This window comes from Gracilinanus agilis, chromosome 6 (assembly GCF_016433145.1).
Source record: "Gracilinanus agilis isolate LMUSP501 chromosome 6, AgileGrace, whole genome shotgun sequence".
NCBI lineage: Eukaryota > Metazoa > Chordata > Mammalia > Didelphimorphia > Didelphidae > Gracilinanus > Gracilinanus agilis.
The window spans coordinates 191,272,276-191,288,363 of record NC_058135.1 but is presented as its reverse complement, the minus strand read 5'-3'; the positions used below and the strand labels follow the sequence as shown (position 1 = coordinate 191,288,363).

The window sequence follows — 16,088 nt, the reverse complement described above, 5'->3', positions numbered from 1 at the left end:
AAATGGGTTTGGAAATGGATTTAGATATGAATATCAGGACAGGAGACCTGACTATCCAAATGCATGCCAGGATAGATATTACCAAGGCACTGACCAGGCTGATGAAATGCAGGCAAATATTAAAAATGGGGATCATCCAAAGTATTCACAAGTGGTTATTGGAAACAATCAAAAGCAAGACTCCCAAAAGGGGGCACATGCCAGCAGTTCATTATGTAGGTTTTCTAGGGGAGATGGCACAGTATATATTGAAAATGAAGAAAGTGAAATAAGGAATTTAGAGAGTGAAGGACAGGATAAAGAGTTTAGTTTTCCTGATCCTGAATTGTTAACACCAGAAATTCCAGTCCATTCCTCCTCCCACCCCCCCCACAACAGCACTGAACCCCATGTTACCCTGAAAGTGGGAGGTAATCTGTATGACTGTTTGCTAGACACTGGGGCTTCGAAATCAGTGTTAAAACTCATCAGATAAAAGCTGTGATTCTGTGGGATCAATGAAAGTTGTAGGGATTTCAGGGACACCCTTTGAGGTCAAGAAACTACCACCCATGATGATTTCCTTGAACCCCTTGAGTGTGGAACATTTGTTTCTATTAATGCCCACTCCCCAATGAATCTTGTGAGTGGGGACTTGCTGTATAAATTGTGGGCAACAATTGTGTGTACCTCAGCAGGTGATATATCTCTAGTTACCAGAGGAGTCATTAGATCCATTCCTAGTACTGTTTTTAGTCCCGCAACAATGATTTCAGCAATTCCCAGCCACTCAAAATATTTTACCATTGTAGATTTATGTTCTGCATTCTTTTCAATTCCTATTCATAGACTCTCAAAAAATATTTGCATTCATATGGAAAGACACAATTCATATGGTGTCATTTGCCACCAGGTTACGCAGAAAGCCTGATTATTTTCTCCCAAATTTTAACAGACTATCTTGCCAACATTCATTTTAGGGAGAGGAGACTTATCCACTTTGTAGATGACCTGCTTTTAGCCTCTCCATCAGGTAAAGCTTGTCAGAGAGACAGTAAACACCTTCTGCTTGAGTTGTTTAAAAGGGGACACAAGATCTCGAAGTCCAAGGTTCAATGGTGTTTACATAGGATGGAATATCTAGGATTTGTGCTATCAGCCAGGTCCAGGTACATCTCACAGAAAAGAATTGCAGATATACAAAAACTGAGTGCCCCAAAGACAAAGAAACAACTGAGAGAAATATTGGGGACCACAGGATTTTGCAAACAGTGGATACCAGGCTATGGGGAAATTAGAAAGCCACTAAGAACTAACAAAAGACATTGTTACAGAGCTACTTAAGTTAACAACAGAACACTTGCAAGCAATCACTAAATTGAAAGAAGCGATCCTGTCAGTATCTACTTTGGGAATTCCAGACAACAAAAAACCATTTGTCCCCTGTGTTCATGAAAGGAGAAGTGTAGCTTCTGGTGTGCTCACTCAGGCTTTGGGTCCATTACAAAGACCTATCGCATACTACTCTGCACAACTTGATCTGATAATTGCAGGCACCCTGGCATGTCTTTGAGGAGTGGCTGCCACTGCCCCATTAGTGACAAAAAGCAGCAGATTTTGTCTTTGGATGCCCTCAGACTATAATGTGCCCCCATGAAGTGGAAGTGTTAATGCTAAGACACAGAACCCAGGCTATCTCAAAACAGCGGTTAACAAGATAAGAGGTAACCTTGTTAGGGAATGACAACATCACACTAAAAAGATGTAACAACTTGAAACCTGCAACTTTATTACCTGATTTACCATCAAATGGGGAACCATTGCATAACTATGAGAAAGTGGTTCACCTAGCAGAAAGACCTCGGGAACATCTATCTGATATAGCTTTAAATAATCCTGATCTAATTCTTTTTAATGATGGGTCATCCTTCATGAGAGAAGGCATAGGTACACTGGTGCTGCTGTAGTAACTGAGTTTGAGACTCTTTGATTTGCTTTACTATCTAACAATTTAAGTGCCCAAGCTACAGAACTCATTGCATTAAAACAAAGCTTGTTTAATATCAAAAGATAAAATGCAACAAGTTACACAGACTCAAAATATGCATTTGGCATATGCCATGCAGTGGAGTGGTTATAGTGTGGATTCTTAACATCTTCTGGGAGAACAATAGTGAAGGCAAAGATAATCAATGAACTTTTTGCAGCTCTACAGTTATCAAAAATAGCTGGCTGTAGTCCATTGCAAAGCACATATTCTCAATAATGACTTTATAGCAAGGGGAAACTATAGAGCAGATGTCACAGCTAAACTAGCTGCAGTAGAAGGTCTTGAATTTATATTAAATCTTTCCATAATTAGTCAGTTTTAACAAAAGCATACACTAAAAAAGAAATACAGAAGGGGAGACAACATTTTAAAGCCCAACAAAAGAATGGTGTATGGATAGTGTCAGTGGGGAAAACCTATTCATCCAAGAACATTTTTTAGTAAATTTTAGTAAAATTTGCCAGGCAATACACAGGAAAGGTCATTTTGGCACAGAAGGCATAGTGGCTTCAGTAAAGGAAATGTGGGTAGCACTTGGTATTACCAACATAGCTTCAAAGATCTGTTCATCTTGTCAAGTTTGCCACCAGTATAACCAACATGTATTCAGGCAAAAAGCTTTTGGAGGATGGCCACTAGCATTTATACCTTTTGAACGTTTGCAGATAGATATTAACATGCCAAAGGCAGGAAATTACAAATATTGCTTAATGATTGTAGATCAGCTGACAAGATGGCCAGAGGTTTTTCCATCTAATAAAGATACAGCCAACCTTGTAGCAAAGCTATTATTTAGGGAAATCATATCTAGGTTTGGTATACCAGCATGAGTAGACTGTGAAAGGACACATTTTACAGACACAGAATTAAAACAAATATATGAAAATCTGGGAATAACACCTAAGTTCCATGTCTCCAATCACCCACAGAGTTCTGGCCAAGTAAAAAGAATGAACAGGGAAATTAAGACCATGATTGGGAAACTTTGCACAGAAACTCATTTAAAATGGCCTGATGTTTTGCCACTAGCTTTATTCTATTTAAGAAACAGTCCCAGAGATGACTTACACATTTTGCCATATGAAATGTTGTTTGGATACTCACCTATGCAGGCAAAAACATTTACTCCTGTGTATACATCCATGCTGGGAAGTGATGCAAACATAGCTGAATATATAAGGGAATTACAGAACAAAGAGTTGGCATATGCCATGCAGTGGAGTGGTTATAGTGTGGATTCTTAACATCTTCTGGGAGAACAATAGTGAATGCAAAGATAATCTATGAACTTTTTGCAGCTCAAATATACAGAACAAATTGTTGCAAGAAATGGGAGTAATAGTGCAAACAGGACCATTAGATTTCACACTATACAACATAAATCCTGGTGATGTCATATATATAAAGAATTTTAGTAGAGCAGGACCCACAGAGCCAGCCTGGGAAGGACCTTATTAAATAATGTTAACAACAACCATTGCTATAAAAGTTGCTGAGAAAAATTCATGGGTCCACTGTTCACATGTCAAAAAAGTAACAACAGGTGAAGAATATGACAACAATTGAAAAGGCTATAGGAGAAGAGTATAATTAAGAATGACGAGAGAAATATCAACATAACAACAGGATGAGGACGACTACACAATGACAACATCACAAGGATAATGACACTGATAATGGGATATGAACTACTACACAACGATAACAGAAGGAGAACAACGGAGTGGCTATGGATGCTATTTTAAAAAAAACAATGCACTAATTTAAAAAAACACACTAAACACACGTTGCTACAAACAAAAATGAACACTGACAACAATGACTTTTGTAAGAAGACTGGAGATTGAAGACTGGATTTCTGAAGATATTACTTTGCATTTAAATAACAGATTTGTGTGAAAGTGAGGTTTGTATGAGAAAATACATGGTAAATATATAGAGTAGGGAAATTTTCTAGTTTAAAAATGATTAGTAATATATAGAAGTAACAACATAATTTGCAACACTAAATAATTAAGTAATTAGAATTCATATTAAAATAAATAAATAGAAATTAATTAAACTATGATAGAAATAGTAAAATAGGTTTAAAAATTAAATTTTAGGGTAACTTCTTTTCTCAAGGGAAGATTTTATATAATCCTACAATGTAACATCATAGGAGAATTTATATCCTTATTAAAGGAAACCTTGAAGGTTTTCTATCCATCACAAAGGGGGATTTTATATCTTCCTAACAGGCGATTTTAAAGGGATATGTAAATAGTGTGTAAATATTATGTATATGTATACTTATGTCTAATAGGTTTCTTACAAGGGGTGTTGTTTTTTGGGGGGGTTTGCATAGAATTGCAAATTGATTTTGAATTTTTTATCTTTAGATAGTTTCTCCCCTCCCCCCTTAATAGAATAGCTAAAAGTTTGGTTTGATTTTTTTTCCCTCTTCCATGGGTTTTGTAGGGTGCATTTTGAATTATTATTTTTGGGTAGAATTTTGTTTCCTGTAAGAGTATGTGTTATAGTGTATTATTTCATTATTGTGTTATTGTTAATGCTTACATTTTGAATTTCTGTAACTGTAATGTTTGATTTAACTTTCTCCTTATTTTCTTTTTCTTTTTCCCATAATTCTCTCTCTGACCTTAGCATAGGTTTTAGAATAGTTAATTAAGGTTTAATTAACTATTTGGACTAATTAAGAGATTCTTGGTAAGTAGGAATAAAGAAAGAGGAGTGAAGTGTTAGCTTGAAAAGCCAGCTAGAATCTTCATAAAGGTTCCTTAAAGGAATTCCCTAGGAGGTCTGTTGGAAAATAATGGACACACTCTTGAAGGTTGGTTACTCTGAGGGTAGATGTTTGGGTCTTTCCTCTGGAAAACCTTGGAAGAGCTGATGACAGTTGATTATGGAATACACTTGGATATTTGGGAAAAATTTGTGGAGGAGACCAACTGTGAGGAGAGACTGGCTGAGTTTTCTCTGTGTCACTCAGAAGGAAATAGGCCCAAAGCAGGTCCTGGAGTGTGCTAGCTGCTGGGAGTCTGCCATTGGCTGGATTAATCTCTAGCTGGAGAAAGAAAAAGGAGACAGTGGATTTCTAATAATTTTAAGAAGATAATAATTATAGTTTAGTAAGATTAGAAATTAAATATTTAGTCAGTTTAGGAGTTTAAGGCAGGCTTGAGAAATAAAGCATGAAGAAAGCCTCTTGCGAGACAGACTGTGACATAGTTTAGTTTTCTTAGATTAGGGAATATATCCTCAATGGTATATTTATCCTTTCCTTCCTATCCCTCCTCCTTTCAATAACATGTTAAAATAGTTTTTTTTTTTTTTGTTACAAGTTGTCTCCAGTCAGTCTTCTATTTACCAAACCTTTAAATAGGCCCTAACAGCTGTAACTGAATCTCAACCAATATCAGCTGAAAGGCAACTGTCTACTCAAAAGCAATAATAACTAGTCCAACAGATACAGTATTAATTCATACCCTTACACTATATCTTCTTTCCAATTAGAAAACAGATTACCTAATATTGTATTGTTTCCTTTTAACTAATTGACTGCATTTGATTATTTGTTTTAAATATATAAAAGTCTGTTTCCTCCTGGGTTCAGGGTCCATGTCTAAGTTGAATAATGAACTGCTTTTGTTGGGCATTTGCCATACATTGCTTAATAAGTCTATATGCTCAGAAGATGGAACCTTGGTTTCTTTAGTTATTTTATCATTTACTCCTGACATTGTAAGGAGAGTCAGATGTAAGGAGACAGAAGAATCTAGGAGGGGACAATTTATGAAGAACCTGAAAGCCAAATGGAGGATTCTGTATTTTATCTTAAAGGTAAAAGGGGCCCATTGGAGTTTACTGATTGGGAGGTGGTAATATATAGTCAAATTTGAGTTTTAGAAAGTTCAGGCTGTGACAGATGATTAGGTACAGACAGGTGTAAGTGTTAAAATTATGGTTTGGCTACATATATGAAAATTATAAATCTTTTATTTATAAAGTAGAGAGATACAAAAGGAGAGAAAAGACATTAACCTATCTAACTAAATATTGTTCCAGTGGTTGGCTCAGCCAGGACTTGTTAACCTTTAATCAGAATTAAACTATCTCCAGAAGACAGGAAGGGAAAACTAGCTATCCACTCACCCAAGACAATGACTGGAGCTGAAGGTGTCTCCTGAGGCCAACTTTCTTCTTGAAGCCAACTTCCTTCTTGGAGTGACTCTCTTCTTGGAGTTCACTCTCTACTAGCCTCCTTCACCAGACTGCTTGCTCAGCTTTTTTGGTGGTTTCCTGTCCCTGCTCCTTTTCATGGGGCCAATCACAGTTTCCAGATTGTCTGAGTTGTCACCTTTGGATTCACACCTTTCTGAGTGTTTGTACTCTTAAGTTTCTGGCTGTTTTGAGTGTGTGAACTCTTAAGTTTCTGGCTGTTTGAGTTTGGGAAAAAAAAGGAGCTCTCCAAGTATTGCTGGCTTCTCACCTAGCATCAAGTAAGGTGTGAAGTCACTAAATAGTTTGTGAGCTCCTCCACCTAGTTCAAGCTTGTGTTGATTCAATCAAAAGGTAGACAAAGGAGAACTAATCTTGTCCTCACAATCTAGTGAGGTACTAAGTAGGGTACTTAAGTTATTTTAACTCCAACTAGGCCAAGAGAACAAAGGATTCCCTTTTCACAAGTGTCAACACAAAGAGAACCAAGAATTCCCTTTACCCAGGACTCAGGAGAGATGAGGCAAGGAGATCAATGCACAGGCCATTGCAGGAGTTCAGTCTATGAGGAGACTCCCCCAAGGTAGATGCAATGTTAGAGGAGAAAAGGAAGTGAATGTGAGAGATGTTATGGAAGCAAAATCAGCAGATTCTACTTTTGAACATGTGGGAATGAGAACACAAGGAATTGAGTATGATAATTATGTAGTAAGTCTAGATAACTGGGGAGAATCATAGATATATTCAGTAGTAATAGGGAAATTAGGAAGAGGGATGGGTTTTAAAGGAAAGATAATGAGTTCAATTCTAGATATGTTGAGTTTAAGATACCTGTGGGACATACTGTTTAAGATATCTAAAAGGATATTTGGAGGAGACCAAAAGTCAGGAAAGAGGTTAGGCCTGGATAGGTAGATCTGTGGAATTATCTTGATAATTGAAACCTTGTAAATTGATGTGATTACCAAGTAAAATAGTATAGAGAGAGAAGAGAAAGAGGGCTCAGGACAGAACCTTGAGAGGTAGCCACAGTTAGGGGGCATGATGTGCATAAAGATCTATCAAAGGAGACAGAAGGAACAGTCAGGTAAGAAAACCAAGAGCAAGAGAGAACAATGCATTAAAACCTAGAGCATAGAGAGTATCAAGAAGAGGGTGATAGAAAATTTCAAAGGCTTCAGAAAGGTCAAGAAAGATGAAGACTGAGGAAAAATGTATTGGATTTGTCAAATAAGAGATCATTAGTAACTTTGGAGAGAAGAGTTTCAGCTGAATGAGAGGATTGGAAGCCAGCATGCAGAGAGAGGAGAATGAGAGGAAAGAATATATGGGCTCTTGTGGTCAGCTTTCTTGTGGTGTTTACCCACAAAAAGGTTATGGAGATAAAGGATTATAGTTTGCAAGAATGGATAGATCAAGTGAGGGTTTTTTTGAAGATGGAAGAGAGACATGGGCTTTTTTTTAGGCAGTAGGGAAGCAGCCAGTATAGATAGGGAGAGATGGAAGATGAGTGAGAGATTGGGAACTATTGTAGGGGCAACTGCTAGAGAAGGTAAAATAGGATATAATAAATTGTGCTTATAGAGAGAAATTTGTCCTTGCAAGGAGAAAGGCCAAGTCTTTGAGAAAAGGAAGAAGGAGGAAATGGTGGCAAAAGGCATCTGAGTAATGTAAGATGAGGAACAGGGAAGAAGAGGGGAGCTTTCTGTGAATGGCCACAATTTTAAATGTAAAATAGAAGGCAATGGTCTCAGCTGAGAGGGTATGAGAAAGGGAATTTTTGGGAGGTTTGATAATGAAAAGGTTTAGAAGAGCCATTGGATTGAGTTGGTTAGTGAATCCATCATGGGGATGTGAAGAGATTGTTTGCTTATCAGAGTTTTGAAAAAAGGTTCAGTAGTAAATTTTTGGAAGTTATATAAATATTTGAACTAGGTAACTAAATGTGGTGGTAGGGCCTTTTAAGGTGATGGTCTGCTTATTAAATCTTAGGTATTCCATTCCCTATAGTACACTGATATAAAAGATAACCAACCCATCGCTTTATATGTTTTCAAGGCCATGGTTACTGGCCATGAAAACCTTTATTTCTCTTTTCCCTTTCCTGTTAGTCTTTATTGATGATTGTAATTAAAAAAAGTTATGATATATGACCCACTCAAATGAGCCTTCCTTTGTATGTGACATTCTAGCCTTAATTTCTTAAACAAAAAATAGGTAGTGTATCTTTTCATCTCCTTGTCAGAGCCAACATTTGTTACTATAATTATATGATGTTCTCTTTTGTTTTTCTTTTTTTTTTAATTAGTGTTGTGATTTGAACTATTAAGGTTATTGTGGCTATTTTTTCCTTGTTCTGCTTTGTTCACTATCAATTCATTCAAGTCTTTAGGCTCCATGTTCATCTTTATTTTATTATTTGTAGTTTTAATAGTAAAAAATGGTTTCATTTTATTCATATACTACAGTTTATCCATTTTCCAATTCATGGTTACTTACATTCCTTTTTAAGTGTTAGTTTTTTTTTAAACCAAAATTATGAGGTCTATAACCCTTCTTGGAGAGTGTTAATGATGGCAATTTTAAGGAACTAAGTAAAATTGTGATTCTTTAAATATTTCCTCCATATACTACTGTCTAATGATTCTGTGCATTTTTTAAATATAGCTAAATATTTTGTTTTGGGAAAGACTATTTGATCCTCTGGTTTTAAGAAAAAAAGACTAATGCTCAAATTACATAGTCTCAATTATAGTTTTTCTTTTCTCTATTAGAAGGTGGGAGGGTAGCAATTGTTTAATTCTTGCTGTATCTCCAGTGCCTAGTTCCTAGTACATACCAGGCATTTAATAAATGCTTGCTTAATATGATCTTTTTTTGTATTATCTTTGTAATGTCTCATTTTTTAGATGAGTGTTTCTGAAAGTCATATTTTCACTTAACTGGATTGTATAAAAATCACTTGATTTATTTTCATTTATTATTTATGGCATCATTGATGACCATCAGTTTGTCTGAAGAGATTATTAAATATATTATTTTAGATGAATATTAAATGTGGATGTTGATGTAATTGAAATTATTTATTTTACATTTTGTAATTTTTTCCAAATCTTGTTTGGTTTTAAAATCTTTCCTTTCCCAGAGATCTGTCAAATATAGAATTCTGTGTTCACCTAATTTTCTTATAGTTTCCTTCTTTATATTCAAGTCATTCACCAATTCTGAATTTATCTTGGTGTAGGGTGTGAGATGTTGATCTAAACCTAATCTCTCCCATATTGTTTTCCAATTTTCCCTGCAGTTTTTGTCAAATAGTGGATTTTTGTCCCCAAAGTTGGGCTCTTTGGGTTTATCATAGACTGTCTTTCTGACATCACTTACCCCAAGTCCACGATCCTCCCTTCTGTCTCTTAGCCAGTACCATATTGTTTTGATGACCACTGCTTTATAGTATAGTTAGAAGGGAAACAACAAACTGGGAAAAAATCTTTATAACAAAAAACTCTGACAAAGGTCTAATTACTCAAATATACAAGGAGCTAAATCAGTTGTATAAAAAAATCAAGCCATTCCCTAATCGATAAATGGGCAAGGGACATGCATAGGCAATTTTTAGATGAAGAAATCAAAACTGTCAATAAGCACATGAGAAAGTGTTCTAAAACCCTAATAATTAGACATATGCAAATCAAAACAATTCTGAGGAATCACCTCACACCTAGCAGATTGGCTAAAATGACAGCAGGGGAGAGTAATAAATGTTGGAGGGGATGTGGCAAAATTGGGACATTAATGCACTGCTGTTGGAGTTGTGAATTGATTCAACCATTCTGGATAGCAATTTGGAACTGTGCTCAAAGAGCTCTATAAGATTGCCTGCCCTTTGATCCAGCCATACCATTGCTGGGTTTGTACCCCAAAGAGATCATAGGGAAAAATACTTGTACAAAAATATTTATAGCTGCGCTCTTTGTGATGGCAAAAAACTGGAAAATGAGGATATGCCCGTCAATTGGGGAATGGCTGAACAAATTGTGGTATATGCTGGTGATGGAATATTATTATGCTCAAAGGAATAATAAACTCAAGGAATTCCATGTGAACTGGAATGACCTCCCGGAATTGATGCAGAGTGAAAGGAGCAGAGCCAGAAGAGCATTGTATACAGAGACTGATACACTGTGGTAAAATCGAATGTAATGGACTTCTGTACAAGCAGCAATGCAATGACCCAGGACAATTCTGAGGGATTTATGGTAAAGAATGCTACCCACATTCAGAGGAAGAACTACAGGAGTGGAAACACAGAAGACAAACAACCGCTTACATAGGTTGATACAGACATGATTGGGGATGTAGACTCGAAAAGACCACACTAATCCAACTGTCTATAATACGTAAATAAGTCTTGATTGATGACACATGTTAAAACCAGTGGAAATATGCATTGGATATGGGGGGTGGTGAAAGGAAAAGTAAAAAATGAATCATGTAACCATGGAAAATTTTTCTAAAAAAATAAAATATTTAAATATTAAAAAAAAAAAGAAAATAGGAAGGCTACCTATTTCATTCCTAATGAGAGATGCAATATGCAAATCTTATGATCTCACTGGACCAATTCAAAGGCAATTGATAAACTAGTTAGATCATGTAGAATATCAACAGGGGTTGATGTGGACATAATTTGGGATGTAGACTCTAAAGGACCACACCAATGCAACTATCAATAATATGGAAATAGGTCTTGATTGATGACACATGAAGAAACCAGTAGAAATGGGCATGGGCTATGGGAGGGGAGAGTAAGAAAATGAATCATGTAACCATGGAAAAATTTTTTTCTAAAAATCAAAATTAAAAAGATGTGCATATTGAAAAAGAGAAAGATTTAGTATGTGCTTAATTATACTTAAGTAGTGAAAGACAAACATGAATTTAATATTTGAATACTTAATGAAGTAGTAACTTAACATCCATTTAAAGATTGGATGATATTCTGTCCTTTTTAGGAACATGGACTGCTATGTGCAGCATTCTTTGTTTGAAATATTAAGTTGATTTAAAATTAACCTAAACTGAATTTTTTTTCCTTCAAACTAAGAGTAACCTCAGTTGCGTTATATCTAACAAGTAATTGTCTGGTTTTATTTCTTTTTCAGATCCTTGCATTTCACTGAGTCCTCCGTGTTTTACTGAAGAAGACAGATTTAGTCTAGAAGCTCTTCGAACAATACATAAACAAATGGATGATGACAAAGATGGTGGCATTGAAGTAGAGGAAAGTGACGAAGTAGGTGGAAGAAGTTTTTCTTTCATGTTTTTTTAAGACTTAAAGAATTATAGCATTTGAAAAATATTAACTTGGGGTTATTCCTTTAATGTTCTGAAAATTTAACTCTGAGATGTTAATTATTCTGTATCTCCAGGGACCATAATTCCACATTTCTCAACTTCTCTCCTTTTATCATCTTTAGTTTCTCATTCTGCTTTATTCTTTCCCTTTCTACAGACCGTTTGCTTTGCTTTTCCCAATATTCCTGGTTCTCTAGAAAAAAGCCTTTTGTTTCCTTTTTACCTTTATACAGTTAGATTATTTTGAAGTATGTAGTCTTTTACCTTCTGTCTTTATTAAAAAAAATCGAATCCATTATTAAAGTACTTAAATGCATCTTTAGCATCCCATTACTCCATTGTACTATTTTTTTGTGTGTGTGGTTTGCTTTACGTATGTGCGACCACTTTGCCAATTCTAAGGCTCTTTTTTTCTTCAACCTTTTTTGCCCTTTTTATTGTGTTGATATTTGACTACTCTACTTCATTGAAACTTCCTCTTTAATTTTTATTTTCCTCTATCCATTTTTGCTTTAATGATTCTTCTTTATCTTTTTGCTAGCTGATAGCTTTAGTCTTCGCCCTTGAACCTCTCTTCTTTCTCTCTTTACTTTCAGAGAGCTTACTTTCATTAAAAGCTATATTATAGGTAGTGTTATCTCCATCATATGAATTCCAAGTCCATATTTCCTTTTGTCTAATAGAAGGTTGCTTTGCCTGTGCCCAACCGGTAATGAATCTTTTTATAGTGAAGTTTTTTGTGATAGGAATTGTTTTGTTGTATGTATGGTGAGTGAGGCATGCTAGCTTGCTTTGGGGTAGGAGCAATTTCCTGAGGTTAAGGTTATGCTTACTGCCTTCTCTTTGTCTTCTCTGTTTTTGTTCTCCTCTCTCCCATTTCTTAATCCCTTTTCCCATTTGACCATTGCTGCAGCAGCAGGTAGCTGAGCTTTTTTTCTTTTATGGGTATGGGGAGCCTCTTTGTCTGCCTTGATCACTTGGGGTGTAAAAGCCCCACCACAGAGGGAATGGTTATCAGAGGTTTCAGATGAAATGCCACTTGCTGTAGAGAATATCTTTCTGATTGAGTTTATCAATTTGCTGGATTGCTGTGGTGGCTAAATTTAAAGCTTTAGTTAATCACTAGACTGACCTAACTCTGGCCTATCCTTAAATATTGTTCCTCACATAATCATAATTTCTTTAGACTCATATAGAAGTTTTTCCAGCTGGAAGGACCTCCCAGAATTTGCACTTGAATAGCTTTCCAGAATCCCAGGGTTACCTTGTTGTGACAATGAGGCACTTTAATTGAAGAATTTAGTACTTATTTTAGGCCAGTGCTTGGCACTCGTTGGGTAAATGTTTATTGATTGACCAGCTAGTAGAAGTTATTTGTTTATTTTTACTACATTTTAAAGTTAGATGAAGTTTTATGGAAGATGGAGAAAAGAAAGGCCTTATTTTTCAAGCTATAGAAAATCTTAGATTTTAAATGGCTTTGGCACAGGTTGAAAACGATGAAGTATATATAAACTCTCATACTTCCATTTGCAGATTAGGAAATAATAGTCTTGAGGAAGTTAAGGTGTCTTACCCAAGGTGAAGTAAGTCAAATAAGTATTAAGGTTTTCTAAGGTCTTCTATTAAGTCTAATGGCCTCTCTGTACCATGTTTTGTTTTTTTTTTTAAATTAATTTAAAGTGATTCTAGAATGTGGGCTAATTTTGTTCCTTTTAAAAAATACAGGGGTGCTTTGGACTTTGTCATTAATTGTTCCAGAAGACAAAGTCGAGTACTGAAAAGATTGAATACCAAAAAAAAATTTCTTATAAAGAATAATGTAAAACCCAGATTTTATAAGGCATTATATACAGTAATGGAGTTATAGTTTTCTAAATAAACATTGATAATACATAGACATAAATAAACAAAATGGGAAATGGTGTGGTCATTTAACAAATTTATAATTCTGCTTGTTAAAGCTTAATCAGGTGATATTTTTCAACAAAGTTTTACACTTCTAACCATTCTGCACACATTTCCTTGATTAATGAAGTGGGAACATCCTCCTTTGACTCCTTACCTGAAGAAAACTTTCTGGCCACTAGCTATCCTTGCTTCCTTTGAAATTCCTGCAGCTTCTCAGTTTTGAGCTCTTCTTTATGCTCCTGAACATTGATCCTTTGTTGCGGCATATGCATCCCGATATCTCAAAACCAATAAGTTCTAGCAAACTAGTTGAATGCCAAGCAAATGTGGAACACAGCAATTTTTTCTTGTCAAATCTATTCAATATCAAGTTTGACAGGCTTTGAAACCAGAGTACCAAGGTTTGACTGTACTAAGCATAAGATTTTAAAGTATTATTCTACTTTAAATTTGTACGTTTTTCAGTGGTCTAAGTTTATGAACATTATAAAGACAAACACAATAAAAACAGCAGAATTCTTTCATTATTGCTCATTTGGAAAGTTCATATCTTCTGAAAACTCTCTTCTATAGAATTTTTTTATGGTGTCTAGAACTCTCAGAAAGAAAATACCTTTCTATCATGTAGATCAGTCTCTGATTGTGAAATTTTTAGTCATAGTAGTCTATTGGAACTATAACTTGCTTAGTCTCAAAGCACTTATATGTTAGAGTTGACAGTTTACTCAGGTTTTACTGATTCCAAGGCCTGGCTTTTTTCTATCCACTATGCCATAATTGATTCAAAATTTACATATTAGATACATAGCAGTGTGAGAATTAAAATTAAACTATTATTTGTCAGTTTTAAAATATACTTACAAAATAGTTATCAGTTATACTTTATCTTAATCTTTTTAAAGCACTATATAAGTGTAAGGATGAGTGGTGAGGGATAGAGAGAAATTCATAGATTGTCTTTAAGAGGAAAGGAGGAGAATTTATATGCAAATCCTGGGAGAAGATGCTGGAAGAGGAGGAGGATCTTGGGAGTTGACTATTTGTAACTGTCACTCCTAATTTAGCATTCCACTGAACTGGAAGAAGGATCTTTGCTCTAGCATTCCCTTGGAAGAATTAACCCTGTAGAAAGATTAGGGATTCCTGGGTTGGAGAATTGCCTTGGAGTAGACCGCCTTTTCCCTGGAGTACAGAGAACAACCTGTCTGAGAACAACTGGTCAGAGATCAACTTGGCTAAGGTAATCCCAAGGGTTTTGTCTTCTGGGACTCTGGGTTACCTCGGAAGTCAACTCTAGGCATGAGAAGGGATATCATACACTGTCTTGCTGACGTCACTTACCCCAAGTCTATTCCACTGATCTTCCCTTTTGTCTCTTAGCCAGTACCATATTGTTTTGATGACCTCTGCTTTATAGTATAGTTTAATAATTGGTACTGCTAGGCCACCTTCCTTTATGTTTTTTATTATTATTTCCCTTGATAGCCTTGATCTTTTGTTCTTCCAAATATACTTCGTTATAGTTTTTTCTAATTCTGTAAAAAAGGTTTTTGGTAGTTTGATAGGTATGGCACTAATTATGTAAATTAATTTGGGTAGAATGGTCATTTTTATTATGTTAGCTCATCCTACCCAAGAGCAGTCAATGTTTTTCCAATTGTTTGGATCTAGTTTTAATTGTTTGGAAAGTGTTTTGTAGTTGTGTTCCTATAATGCCTGTGTTTTTTGGGTAGATAGATTCCTAAATATTTTATATTGTCCAGGGTGATTTTAAATGGTGTTTCTCTTTCTACCTCTTGCTGCTGTGATGTGTTGGAAATAAGTAGAAATGCTGATGATTTATGTGCATTTATTTTGTATCCTGCAATTTTGCTAAAGTTATTGATTATTTCCACTAGATTTTTAGTTGATTCTCTAGGATTCTTTAAATAGACCATCATATCATCTGCAAAGAGTGATAGCTTAGTCTCCTCATTGCCTATTTTAATACCTTCAATTTCTTTTTCTTCTCTAATTGCTACTGCTAGTGTTTCTAGTACAATGTTAAATAATTGAAGTGATAATGGGCATCGTTTCACACCTGATCTTATTGGGAAGGCTTCCCCATTGCATATTATGTTTGTTGATTGTTTAAGATATATACTGTATATTATTTTTAGGAAAGGACCTTCTATTCCTATACTTTCTAGTGTTTTCAGTAGGAATGGGTGTTGTATTTTGTCAAAGGCTTTTTTTAGCATCTATTGAGATAATCATGTGGTTTTTGTTGGTTTGCTTGTTGATATAGTCAATTATGTGAATGGTTTTTCTGATGTTGAACCATCCTTGCATTCCTGTTATAAATCCCACCTGATCACAATGAATAACCTTTGTGATCACTTGCTGGAGTCTTTTTGCTAGTATTCTGTTTAAGATTTTTGCATCTAATATTCCTTAAAGAGATTGGTCTGTAGTTTTCTTTCTCTGCTTTTGATCTACCTGGCTTTGGGATCAGTACCATATTTGTATCATAAAAGGAGTTTGGTAAAACTCCTTCTTTGCTTATTATGTCAAATAGTTTGTATAGCAT

General features: G+C 35.3%; 1 protein-coding gene across 3 annotated transcripts in view; it reads left to right on the top strand.

Moving 5' to 3' along the window:
- Positions 1-16,088, top strand: part of STIM2 (stromal interaction molecule 2) — a 181,835-nt gene that overhangs the window by 58,866 nt on the left and 106,881 nt on the right. For all 3 annotated transcript variants that reach the window (XM_044680604.1, XM_044680603.1, XM_044680602.1), the window contains exon 2: positions 11,416-11,546. In XM_044680604.1, the coding sequence (XP_044536539.1) occupies positions 11,416-11,546 (131 nt within the window). The remainder of the gene's footprint in view (positions 1-11,415; positions 11,547-16,088) is intronic.